We start from the raw sequence: 13446 nt of genomic DNA on the forward strand, positions 1-13446 counted from the left end.
TAATGTTTTTTTCGCCTGCTTTCAAAGATATAAGACTCGAAAAAATTGAATCTAGAATTTTAGTAGGTGTGTTTCGAGTATCTGCTTCACTATTTCCTTAACATGTCCTTTGAAGTTTTTTATTTGACTCTCTAGTTAAAAGAGAAGCTTCCAAAGAAACATGCTTTAGGGTTTGGGTCGAATGTTTGACATACAAGAATAATAGCACATTTTCCTTTACAACCATTGTACAAGTAATTTCTTTTTACTCTCATTTATTGCCTTCAAATAGTTGCAGCAATTACTTTCCATTTTCGAACGATGTCTCCTTTATAAATCAATTTGAACCAAGGATTGTATTGTGCTTATCCTACATTGTTCTATCATGGAGGGCAAGGGGTATATCAAAAGTATGGCCCTTGCCCGAGTATGGGTTAATGTTTTGAAAGTGAGAATCACCTCACCCATTAGCCTATTTACATATTCCAAACAAAAGCTTCAAAAAGCAAGCTCAAAATGCTTCTTTGGTATAGATTTCTTCTCAACGATACAATAATTAACCCTACTAGTAGACCAGATTCTCTACTAATGATGGAGCAGCCAGCCAAGCCAACTTTCGAGCATTAGTATACGCCTACGGTGCAGATGTTCCTGATAAATTATTCCCAATATGTTAAGATTCACATTCTTGGAAATCAACACTTTTCCGAACCCAATAAAGTGAAGATATTTGATAATTTGTTCTTGAGACAGACTTTTCTCGGGTTGATCTGAACATGTTAATTCATAAGAAAACTTCTTGGCAGCTTATAAGAGACATTACATGTTGCAAATAGATAGCCTGGAAACAGTTCTAAGGCTACTGCATCAAAAGCAGCTAACCTAAACTAGTAGACGCAAGAAATATGAGGAGCGACCAACGCTACAAATGAGAATTTTAGCTTCTCCATCTTAAAGACCAAACTAAGGTTGTCATAGAATAAATAATAGAAGGTAGATTGAGCTACAGATCCTTCGATCCTTTTAGCAACAAAGACCTTTAACCAAACCCTCCTTTAGCTTCTTTTTTTCAGTAACTCAAACTAATCAGCTACATGCTTTAGTACCTTTATAACATATTATTAACCTCACTGCAATGGACTACCAACCTCCTACAAATAACAAGGTGAAGGGCCACGGTGTCATTCTAAAACAATAAGAAAGGACCCATATGAGCCTCTTAAATAAAAGGATCCATTTAAAACCTAAAACATAAAGCAGATGTCAGAGCTACAATGCTTCATGTGAAAAAGTCAAATGTATGCTCCCTTCTTCACTTAAGAACGCCAAAAGCAAGAAGTAGCGACTAAGAAAAATACAATGTACTACTTTAAAAGGACTCAAACTAGTACAAGGACTACTTCAAAAAACACAAAACACACAATTATGGTTAGGGGGAAGGATGTACAACATAAGACATAATATTCTTTGGTTGTCCATGGGCTTAGGGCATAACCCAACATTGGACCACAGACAGAAGTGTAGGCAGTCATGAACAGATGCTTTGGTGTGGAGAACAGTCTGCCTTCCACATACATAGCTATATACAAACTCCTTCTGGGAAGTGCGGGAATGCTCTTTTGTTGACTCCGTTGAGCGCCCAAGGATCAGAGTGTGAACCAAGGACCTGCTGCATGGTGTGTTTTGGATAGATGGCCTCAAATTTTAAGGAAAGTGTCCCTTCTGGCTTCGATCCTTGACACAAAAATAGAAGGAAACTGGGTTCCTCTTAGAATATGGAAGGTGACTGACCAAGATACCGCTGAGAATATGGGCTCACATACCTGCATACAACAGAATATACGTACAATCAGCGAGGCTTGAAGGTTCGTTAGTCACAATACAAGTGTGCATACCAACACAGCATAGGCATATATTGGAATAACATGGCGTATGGAGACAAACGCAAGCACTGCCGAGAGAGAGAGAGAGAGAGAGAGAGAGAGAGAGAGAGAGAGAGAGAGAGAGAGAGAGAGAGAGAGAGAGAGAGAGAGATGAAATGAAATGTAATATTAACGTCTTCAAAAGGCCAAAATGACCTATGAGACCAAAAGGTTACATGTGGTGAATCTAATTGTAGGTCTGGGTACAAAAAGTACAAAGAACTGAAAAGAAAATAGTGGGTAGGGGTGGGTTGAAAGCTGATACAAAGGGAAGACAAAGGGTGAGCTGATACAATGGAGCTCTCTGACAGTCGAGGCATCATATACGTATACATCAGTATCCGGAACGGCTCCTATGTCGCGCCAGTATGGTATGAATCCTCTGTCGCAATCTCCGTCGATATCGAGAGGGCCCTCTCATCCGTGGGCAACGGGACCGCCCCAACTCTATCGCCCGATCAAGCAGTATGCTCTGGTACCTCTGGTGTTGTTATGCTGTGGAGGCTGCTTGAACTCCTCTGTCTGTGACTGAAAGAAATCTGTGATCTTCCGCTGTCGCTGGATCTCTCTCATTGTGCCCCTCTTCAAGAGGTCCTCTCTGTGTTTGCGAATCTCCAGTAAGTATAATCCGAAGTATCTCTGATTCTAGTATCTCATGACTATAGAAATGGCCCAAAACCCTCTCTGAATAGACAATGAAAGCGGCCTCGTATCTCATAGTATACTGGGCAGTGAAATATGTAATGTAGCTCTGTCTCTGGCTCTATTTGGCACACCTGACAAATCCTGGACTCAACGGGTACTCTAAATCTGCCTGTCTCGATCTCTAGCTGATGTGAGGATGTGAGTATCTGACCAATAGCACATCGTATCCTGTGGGATAGATGAGTATCCATGTATCCTGGTCTGATCACAAAACCATCCTCCGTGAGTTGGAGAAGGTGCTCTCTATAGAAAGTCATCTTCGTACCTAGCTCATGTGTAGGTTGTATCCATGTCCTCTTTGTATCCAACTGAATCAAGTCCTGTCTGATGAGCCTGGTAATCTCTGCCCTTGTGAGGGGGATGGAGGGTGCATCCAGAGAGTACTGAAATGGAGGTAGCCGGTCAATACTAAAGCCATGTAACTGAAACCAAGATTCCATCTCTGCATAGCAACATGATCTATCTCCCTGCAATGCCAGTTGTCGCGAAGACTCTAGTGCTAATCGAGCATATCTGTCTCTAGGGAGAGCCCAAGTGCTATGCATAAATGAAACTGATCGAGTGAGTGCCTCCACTACCAATGGAGAGAGAGAGAGAGAGAGAGAGAGAGAGAGAGAGAGAGAGAGAGAGAGAGAGAGAGAGATGAAATGTTACATTAAGGTCTTTGAAGTTTGAAAGGCAAAAATGACCTATGAGACCAAAAAGTTGCAACAATATCAAATGCATAAAAGGAAACATCCTAATTGGAAAGGTAATGAAGTTGGTAGGCAAGTAGGATACAATCTCATGTTACAAATTTTAGAATGGGGGTAGGACACACCAATAGGTGGGGCAAAAATGATGAGTCATCTCATGAACTCTCACATAGGCTGCTGCAACATGTGTGCACGCCGCCTATGCATAGATCTCCAAGGCCTTGGGCACCTCGAACGACCAAGCTGGACTATGAGGTCAAATAGATCTCCCGGTGTCATTTGGCATGCCGTTCTAGGACAACAACCTTCCCACCTCTATAAAATGCCAACTTGCCTTCCTTCCTAGCTACCACTATCCTTGCCATACATTCCTACATAAGCGCAAGCTGACTTGGTAAAGATCATCTCCTAAAAATATCCCTATGCCCTTACGTGTTTTCCTAAGAGCAATAAACTCTTTCCTAGCTTCTATTTTTCACAAGCATAGAATAAGAGCTCTAGCCTTTGAGCTTTCCCTCACTTCATTCCCCTTGCCATTTCTCCTCACCACTCTCCAAGCAGTTGTGTCCATAGGTTGCTAAATGCCCATGAGCTTGCAAAGCTCTTGCGTGTCATCTTCTATGTTAACCTTTTTCCTTTAGCCCGATTATCCTTAGTAAGGATCTTCTGCTTGGACGTTGCTCCTCCTCTAAAGTGGTGTTAATGATCGAAGCCGATGACGAATGCATAAGCTGGCTTTTGCCCTTCTTAGCTACTTGAATCCATTGGTCTGCTTCCTCTACTTGTTTTTGGGTCTTTTTTTAGCATCTCCACCTTTGTTACGCACACTTTCAAAAGAACACCATTTTGTATATATGGTGCATATGCACATGTACGTGGATGATGTTATGACATGTTGGCCTTTCTTTTGTGGCCTTCGAACTCTTATTAGAATACATGTGTACATGCAAGGCAAGTCGCTTAAACTATGCAACCTAGAACGCTAGTTTTATCACTACCTAGTTAGAATTTTATGTGCTATAACTTGTTTACAGGGGACTTTTCAAAAAGCAAGTAGGGGGTACCCAATCATATTAAATGCAAAAAAATGCGAATCTAACTTGATGCGGCAGCGTGGCGGGAGCTTGCGAAGCCTCTTCGTCCTCACCGGGTGACGGCAGCCCAAGGAGTGGCGCAGAGGCAAAGGCAGGCAGGTGCAACAAGGCGACGGGCAGAGGAAGCACCACGGAAAAGAGGGGGAAACACTGAGGCGGAGGCAGATTTTAGTTATTTTTTTATTAAAAGATCGCACACTGGAGCAGCGTGATGTGCTCGGTGGAGTGGTTATGGGAGCATTACCAAAGTGGAAGTAAGTGAAGGCGGGGGTTCGAATCCTAGGTCTCGTTTTGCAAGGGTAATGAATCCTGCAAAGGGCATGAAGAGAATCTCGATATGAATTGAATAAAACTACGAACCTGCCAGTAGTAGGGGATACCCAAGTAAAGGGTGTGCTTATTATCAAAAAATCTCAAACATTTCCAGCTTTCAGCCGTGGAGCTTGGATGGGTTTCTGCTTCTACGCTTTTGCTTCAACCTTGTCACTACATATCTAGCCTAGTTGGGACATCCCTCTTTTGTCGCAGATTTTGTATATACCTTCATGTGGAATCAATACATTAAGTCATGACTTGTGGTGGTTGAGCTGCTTGTACTTGAGCTTCATAAACCCTTAACCAAGTCCTTGCATAGGACACTTCACTTGCCACAAATGTGGACAGACAGGACATTTTGCTCGGTATTGCCCTCAACAGGAGGCAAATTTCATTGGAAGAGAAGAAGAAGAAGAAGAAGAAGAAGAAGAGGAGGCATCAGCCAGGGCAAAAGCCTCCAAGAGGACTAGAAATCTGTTTTAAGATGTTTTGAAAACCCCCATGTATGTAGTGCACTTGTCAAGACTTGGGCACCATGTGTGGGCTATGCTACTAGGGAAGTAGGCATATAGGACATGGAAGTGCAAAGATTGAATCTTTGAGGGGGGTGTTGAAGTTTTGTGCCAAGGTTGGTAGTGAGTGAATGAGAGGAAGGGGCATTTATCCCACATACAATGTATTGGTGAAGAGCCAACTATTAAAAAAAAGCCTTTAGTTCAATGGAGATTATTCAAGTTTGTGTTCCTTGAGTGCAATGCTCTATTTATGAGCTTGTGATCACCTTGTCTATACTCAAGATCATGTTTAAGAGCCCAAGCTCCCATCTTGGGACCTAATTTGCTTGAAGAACATCGCTTGTCCACACGTACACACACACACACACACACACACGCATCATGCCAAGCACTAGATTTCATCCATCCTAGCTTAGATTGATCCTTGTTTTTAACACTAAAGTGGTTTCAAGCATGGAGCTTAAGGCACATTGACACGTCTCAAAATGAACAGGCACATGCTGCGATGCAAGCGATGATCAAGCAATGTACATTGTGAGGACTGATTTTTCTCTTTTTTTGGGGAGAGCAACAGGATTTCCTCAAGCAGGTATGCTCCTAGCAAACTTGGAGACATCAAAGAAGCACACTTTCATATGGCAGGCTAAAAGGTATGTTCTTATTGGAGATACACTTCTTAAGGAAGAGGTTGGTCTTGTTATGAGAAAAGTGCCTTGGAAAGAGAGAATTTACAGAATTTTGGAAGAGAATCATGAAGGTTCTTGTTTTGGACACTTTGCTTCAAAGATCACTCTACATAAGATCTTGCATGAGAGACAAAAAGCTCTTCAAGAGTCATTGAGAAAGTGCTTTGTGCTTCTGCGCACGCTGCCCCATCCTCCTTCGCCATGGCTAGTCCCCCCCCCCCCCGCGCTGCCCTCACTGATCCTCCCCAAGCTGGTCGCAGCCCTCGAGCCCTTTCCATCGCCAGCTGCCCATCTCCCTCACTGCAGCTACCCCCCCCTGCCTTGTCCTTCTCTCCCACACCCCTCCCTGCTCCACTGCGCCTCCCCTTCCCATCCCGCCCCCCCGCCCTCCTACTGGGTCCCCTCCCAGTCGGGTGTCGGCGGCGGCTCATTGAATTCGTTGGCGGGATTCATCCCAGCAGGAACTCCTTCGCCCTCATTGCACTAGCAGACACAGATGAAAGCTCGTTCTTCGCGTCAAAGGGACTCAAATGAAGCTCCTCGCTGGACCCCGCCGAGCCCACCATCCGACTTGCTCTGTCGCCAGCAGAGCAATCGAGCCTTGCAACAGAGGTGGAGCGCCTTCACGCCACCTCTGTTCTCTGCAAGATCATTGGCAGTTGACCTAGCACAGGCGAGATGCACGACCTCCTACAAGCCCATCTCCTAGCAGAGGTGGGAAAGATCATCGACATACAGCTTCTCAAGCGAGGGTACTACCGGATCGAGTTTGAGACTCACGAGATGGCTGCCAAGGTCATTTTCTGACAGTGGCGCCATGGTTTCGACCCAGCTTCAAATGTTCTTGCCGAGAAAGGAGATCTGCCCATTTCGGTTTGCTTACCCCGGCTTGATGAGAGTACCTCCCGCTTCCCTCCACGATTGGTTCCGAGATTGGGATTGTCACAAATTGATGACGTGGCAGTTTTGCCCAGACACACACGTTGACAGGCTGGCGGGCTGATGACGTGGCAGACTGTAAAGAATTTGCGCTGGCATGTTGACGTGGCAGACAGTATGGATTTCGCGTTTTGCCTTGACAGCTGCTGACGTGGCAGGCTGTACAGATTTCCGCAAATCACGTTGGCTGATTTTACTGGCAAATTTTGAGCCAGTTGCTTTTGCGAGATTATTGCTTTTGATTTACAGATTTTGGGGCTCTGCTTTTAGCATCCCTTGTAATGTTTACGAGTGACCCAAGGGGGCTCACTCTGCAGAGCATCTGGACGCAGAGTCTGAGAGCGAGCACCCGGGGGCAATTGTACTTTGCTCAAAGATTTAATATAAAAAGAAATACCGAAAGGGGCGCCAGTCTCTGGGGCCAGTATCTCTGGGCACGGAACTCTGCCGGGCCGAGTCGACTCTCTCTCTCTCTCTCTCTCTCTCTCTCTCTCTCTCTCTCTCTCTCTCTCTCTCTCCCCCCCCCCAATTAAAGTTCAGTGATTATGAAGTTTCTGTTCGTGCGTTGCTATTGATTTCTCGCTTGGAGTGTCCAAGCCGATTACAGGGATAGTCTTGGAGACCCCGCGCACGATAGCTTCCGTTGCTGCCAAGGCTGCAAGTATTCCCACAGTACGCGTTTTGGTTCGAGACACCCACACCCTCCCGTAGGTTGTCTTTCTACCTAGGGCAGTGGCGGGTGGCTCCGCCAGAGGGTGGAGTATTCGGGATTCCTAAACCAGTGTTTCATTTACAAATAGATGAACCACTTAGCAAAGTCATGTCCTCACAAGAGATCTCAAGCAACATCACATGCTCAACCCCCTAGGGCTGAACATACACAACAGACAGGTGCCCAAGACAGACAAGCTAGCACCTCGTCAGAGACAAGTGACCAGCTAGCTGATGGCTGGCAACAAATGTACGGCTATCGTCGACAGGGAAGGGTTCGCCACACCGCCCCCCTTGGTGACGGCCCTCCTGTAGCCCAACGACATTGGGTTTCGACAGGGAATCGTTTTGACCCTTCGCAGCAGGATTCCCCTAAGGAGCCGCCCTCCACCTCTGCTTCACCACTGCGAGCCCCTCTCCCCCTCCGCCTATCGCCACCTTTGTTTCGCCTCCACCTCCCCTCCCCCCCGCCTATTGCCACCTTTAGGCCTGGAGGCAGGTGTATGTATGACTATTGCGGACTCGTGGCACCGGGCCATTGTGGGCAGAGGTATTTTTGTGCTATGTAGGGCGCAGTGGGTTACTATGCAAGTTCACGGTATCCTCATAGGCTTCCTGAACATCTATGCACCCAACCATGCAAGTGCACGAGCTGATTTTTGGTCACACATTGAGGAGTCTTTGCCTTGTGTAGAGCAGTGGTGTGTTGGGGGGACTTCAATATGTTGGAGAACCCCTCAGATAGGGTTGGAACTGTGCACGGGGCTGAGTTGGCAGCTTGGGAGTGCTTATGTATGACCTTGAGGATTTCAGATGTTTGGCAGCATGCAGGCTTTGTGCGACCCCCTGACAGCCTATCCTTCTCTCGATTTGATTGCACAATAAGGGGCGTGAATCTATCTTGGATAGATCGCTTCTACGCCAGTGACCGCATTTGTGACATGGGAGGATCTGTATGCATTTTGACAGGGACACGTGAATCTATCTTGGATAGATCGCTTCTACGCCAATGACTGCATTTATGACATGGGAAGATCTATATGCATTTTGGCAGAGACTACCTTTTCAGATCATGCGCCAGTGATTCTTACTTAATACTGTGGTGACAAATAGACATAGGAGTGGGAGTGCCATGTTGAGCATCCCTGAGAGGATTCTATTGGATACATGACTCAGAGAGCGGGTGGTGGCGCTTTGGACAAAGAGTTTGGGCACTCAGGCACCCTTGCTATTAAAGTGGCTACTGGACTTACTGAGCTTTAGTCGCTTCTTCCTCCAGGAGTCTGCAGCTCGCTTAGCTGCAGCCAAGGAGGAGGAGAGGTGTCTCCGAAGGGGCATTGCTTCCTTACGGTGGATGCAGGAGCGCCACCCTGACAGTCCTTGGTTGGAACAGCAGATGCAGCAGGTTCGACAGGAGCTGATCAACATTGAGGAGCGGCATCATGAGTTTGGCTTCCATTGTCAGGCATCTCAGTGGACCGGGGTGGGTGACAGAGTTTGCCACGATTGTGACTAAGTTACATCATATACACTTACTCATGGATGCAAATATACGAACTTCCATGCTAAGGAGGACCCCTATGCTTGGATGGTCACGACCCTTCGCTCAAGAAACATGCCTCTTCGCCAAAAGCCACACTCCTTCGACGACTCGTCACACCCCTTCGCTCTACGGTTGCTTTGCCCAATGGTTGCAGCTCTTTGTCCAAAGGATGTGTCTTTACGTCTAAAGTCGCGTCTCTTCACCATGAGACGTGTCTTTTCATTTGTGACTCTTAGTCTCCTATATAAGGAGCCTATTGTACTCACTTTTAAAGCATTCATTCAATCAATCAAACATCATTGTTCTTGTCAAAGCAATTTTTCCCCGGACTCGAAGGTTGTGAACCTCTCACCCTTGCCTCTCTTCCTTCTCCCGGAGTTGTATGGAGGCAGAAGAAAGGTGGTACACACACATACCATCCAATGAGGTAACATGAATCTTTTTGTTTCAGTCATGTATATAACGGACAGAATCAAGGATGTGTGTGTGTGGTGTGCCACGTACCTGGTGAATTTCTGGAAACCCTCTACTGGTAACCCTTCGTGTGCCTCTTCATCGGGTGGCATTCCTTCGAGATTGCGCTCACACCTATTCATGTGAAAGGGCAACGCCTCTTCACCTTGCTGGCAGCCTTTCGCATAAAGGAGTACCTATTTGCAGATGTGGTGCTCCCTTTGCTGGTGGCTGAATTCTCTTTGCAGGCTATTGCACATCAAAAGGGGCACCTCTTTGCTAAAGGGCATCATAGAAGGCACCCCTTCATTTTGGTGGCACCCTTTCCCTAAGGGTTGCACATAGAGTGTACCCCTGCCCCGCACCCTTTCCACACACCCCTACGCTGCAATTCTCCACGCTGGCCCTGGAATTTGCTTGCGCTGGCTGCTTTGCGCTGAAATTCCCCAAACACTGAAGCGCTAGCTGAATCAATCGCTGGGCTGAAACGCTGGAGTGTTTTTACGTCAAAGAGCCAGCAACGCAAGTCAATTAACTTATATATAAAAACTCCACTCTTAATGTTTTAAGTGGCCAGCCAAACTTGACCGGCATGCCCCAAAATCACATTAAAAAATCACTCCTTCATTTTTCCCTTTGAGGAGCAACCATGCCAACATCTCAGGACAGAGAAGGCCAATCTGAGGACACCCTTGCTATTCTCAAGGAGAAGATGGTAGCACGAGCCTCACATCAGTTCACACTCGCTTGGAGCAAATGTAGACGCAAACCTCTTCCTGGAGTCATACTACTAGTTCTCGGACTACAAATGCTGCTTCTCCGCCAGCTTCTTTCGAAGCTTCAGGGGCCGACCAGGAAGAACCGCTCAAACCAGAGGTTTCGCAACCCAAATTTCCTCATCCAAAGCATGGTTTCTCTGAGACAACTAGACACAAAGTACCTTCGTGCGAGGAACAAAATTCTCAGCATGAATATTCTTGGAAATGTTACAGCTCTAAGCAACCAACTTCTTATTGAAATCATCAACAACAAAAGCAGCAACATGAAGCTTCCGAAGGATCTCATCTTAAAAAGAAATCAGCTATATCAAGATGGGCTTACTTAGTGGCACATATATCCAACTTTAGTCGAGTACTGTAGCATGGATATTGTGTCGTGCTCTCTACTATGGGTGGTCCTCAGTGCAATGTGCGTGACAATCTCACTCAACCAACCGAACAGAAAGGAAACAATAGACATCAACAGAGCTCACAAAGACACAGCAGTAGACCACAATATATGACTCGACTATCTCAAAGATTGATACAGACTCTGGCATGGCAACACACTCAGCTCCAGCCCAGGACTCACAGGTACAATGGGGCTGTCGAGGCTCAGATGTCAGGGATGGTGAAGACGTGCTCTGTGTATAGACTCACTGCTGTCGACGACGATGCTGGACCAAAGGTGAAGAAGATGATCCCGATGACCAACCGCTACTACTCATATGTACCACCATAAAGGGCCACCAACGGCTCATAAATGTCAGCCATGTGGTGACCTGGCCACGATGTCCACTAGACCACCGTCGGTACCCTGCCACTGCCACGTGTCACTCCCAGCCCAGAGGGTCCGTCCAGTGTGAAGCAGCCTAGACCAACTGTACTAACTGTGTCCTCTGAAAGTGACACTGTAGCCTGCTACAGGTTGCCCGCCACAAGACCGCTCACCGTCTCGGTGAGAGGAAATACTGAAAAAACTGTGAAAGAAAATCATTAGGTACGGCATCTGTACATCTTTCTTGAAGCAGGTTCTAGGCCCAAAAGTGGAGTTTAGACACACTGCACTGCTTGCAAACGTTTTAAGCCTTTGGATAGGCGGGACTCAGTATGATTGCATAATCCAAGAATCCCAATTGGCAAAAAAATGATGCTCTACAACAAAGAGATAAGCTCAGTTTGATTCCAGCGCATCATTATCTGCCCTAACCATAGTGATAGGAAAATGACCTGGTCCATGCTTGCAGATGAACCTTGCCACACTTTTTGCAACAACACTTTTCTCGAAAGGTGGGATGACCATAAGCCCGAGTAACACTGCAAATAGGGTTAAGCTATAGGGTTAAGCTCCATCATGATGGCAGAACAGAAAGGCCTTCACAGCAACAGGATGGCAACCATCGAGCCATCTTATCATGCACGGTGGGGTGAGAAAAAACTTGCTCCAGGATGGCAACCAAGTGAAAGTTGAGAGTCAGGTATGATGCGGAGTGGGGGGGGAAAACATGCGGAGGCTGAGAGGTGTGGGGAGGCATAGATAGGGGGCTGGTTATGGGCGAGTGGAAGGGAGAGGGTGGATAGGGGCGAGGGGGGCTGGGTAGGGGCGAGGGCAAGGGAGGGGGTGGGTAGGGGCGAGGGAGGGTGAGGGTAGGGGCGAGGGGGAGGAGGGGGAGGGTAGGGGCGAGGGTGAAGGGGGTGGGTAGGGGCGAGGGTAAGAGAAGGGGTGGGTAGGGGAGAGGGTGAAGGGGGTGGGTAGGGGCGAGGGGGAGGGTAGGGGCGAGGGTAAGAGAGGGGGTGGGTAGGGGAGAGGGTGAAGGGGTGGGTAGAGGCGAGGGGGAGGGTAGGGGCGAGGGTAAGAGAGGGGGTGGGTAGGGAGGGGGAGGGTAGGGGCGAGGGTGAAGGAGGGGGTGGGTAGGGGCGAGGGTAAGAGAGGGGGAGGGTAGGGGCGAGGGGGGCTAGGGAAGTAGATGAAATCCATGGTCCCCTGGTTGAAAGAGGAGATGCTATAGAGCGCAGCCACCATGAGCAGGACAACTATAAAGAGAATGGAATTCATCAAGCAGGACGAGCTCTGTGAAGGGAGCTTTGTTCTGGGAGAAGCAGACACCAATGCGGCTGATTTTTGATGTTGGGTGAACTTCTGTCGAGGAGATTTCTTCCCACTTCTATTTTCCTCCATAGGCTCACCAAATTCAAAGACTTCCCCCGAGGGCGCATCCAGAGCAACTTCTATGGCCTTCAACCTTTCAGGTGGCTCATTGGGTTTAGTTACTGTGGAAACAATGGAAGAGGGTGTACCTCTAGGCAAGGAGTGAATAGATACTCCATAGCACGGCATAGATTTGGTAGCTTCTAACCACTCCAACAGATCTTCGTCTGACCCTTCAGGTGTAGTAGGTTGTTCTTGTTCAGGGTTGGTTTCCATTGACACAGAAACTTGCTGCACCACGGGATCCATACCTCCTTCTAAAAGAATCGGTTGCATCGGGGAGCCTGAAGTATGTATCCACATTGCATCGTTTCCCCAATCATGGAGTGCTTTAGTGTGTCGCAGCCATGGTCTTCCAATTAGCAAAGGAAATCCGCCCTCAACTTGGGGAAGACGAACCACAACAAAATCCAAGTTAAAAGTAAAGTCTTGTACCTGCAGAGGCACATTGTCCACTATGCCCATTGGGTAGACTGTCCGCTGGTCGGCCAATGTAACTATGAAGGGAGCAAGGCGAGTAGGCTGTAGACCTAGAGCTCACATAGTGAACTCGGGCATCAAGTTGATGCCAGATCCACCATCCACTATCACTCCTGAGAATCGTCGACCTAAAACGGACACTGTCAAGTGAGGGCTTCTATAATCAGTGAGTGGAGCAGCGGGATTGGATATCATATAGGACTCTTATGGTCGCACTGGGAGGTGCCCGCCACTAGGACCTGCTCCAGGATGAAGTGATTGAATAACAACAAGGGTGTCACTTCTAAAACTTGCATCTAGCCGCAACATGTCATAGAGGGACACTTGTTGGAAAGTGTTCTTCAAGACTATCTCTACTATAAGCTTCTCTTTTTCTACCTGTTGTTCCTCTGGTACCTTGATCTTCTGTAGATCGGAAACTGCTTCCAAGAAAGCTTCATCA

General features: G+C 47.2%; 1 protein-coding gene across 4 annotated transcripts in view; it reads right to left on the bottom strand.

Moving 5' to 3' along the window:
* Positions 1–1385: 1385 nt before the first annotated feature.
* The window catches only part of LOC147439393 (uncharacterized), a 151630-nt gene continuing 139569 nt past the window's right edge, over positions 1386–13446 (bottom strand). For all 4 annotated transcript variants that reach the window (XM_086485245.1, XM_086485244.1, XM_086485243.1 and 1 more), the window contains one exon: positions 1386–1802. In XM_086485245.1, coding sequence (XP_086341371.1) covers positions 1748–1802 — 55 coding nt within the window. In that variant the 3' untranslated portion in view covers positions 1386–1747. The remainder of the gene's footprint in view (positions 1803–13446) is intronic.

Source organism: Adiantum capillus-veneris, chromosome 16, assembly GCF_014529385.1.
Source record: "Adiantum capillus-veneris isolate H3 chromosome 16, ASM1452938v2, whole genome shotgun sequence".
Lineage (NCBI taxonomy): Eukaryota > Viridiplantae > Streptophyta > Polypodiopsida > Polypodiales > Pteridaceae > Adiantum > Adiantum capillus-veneris.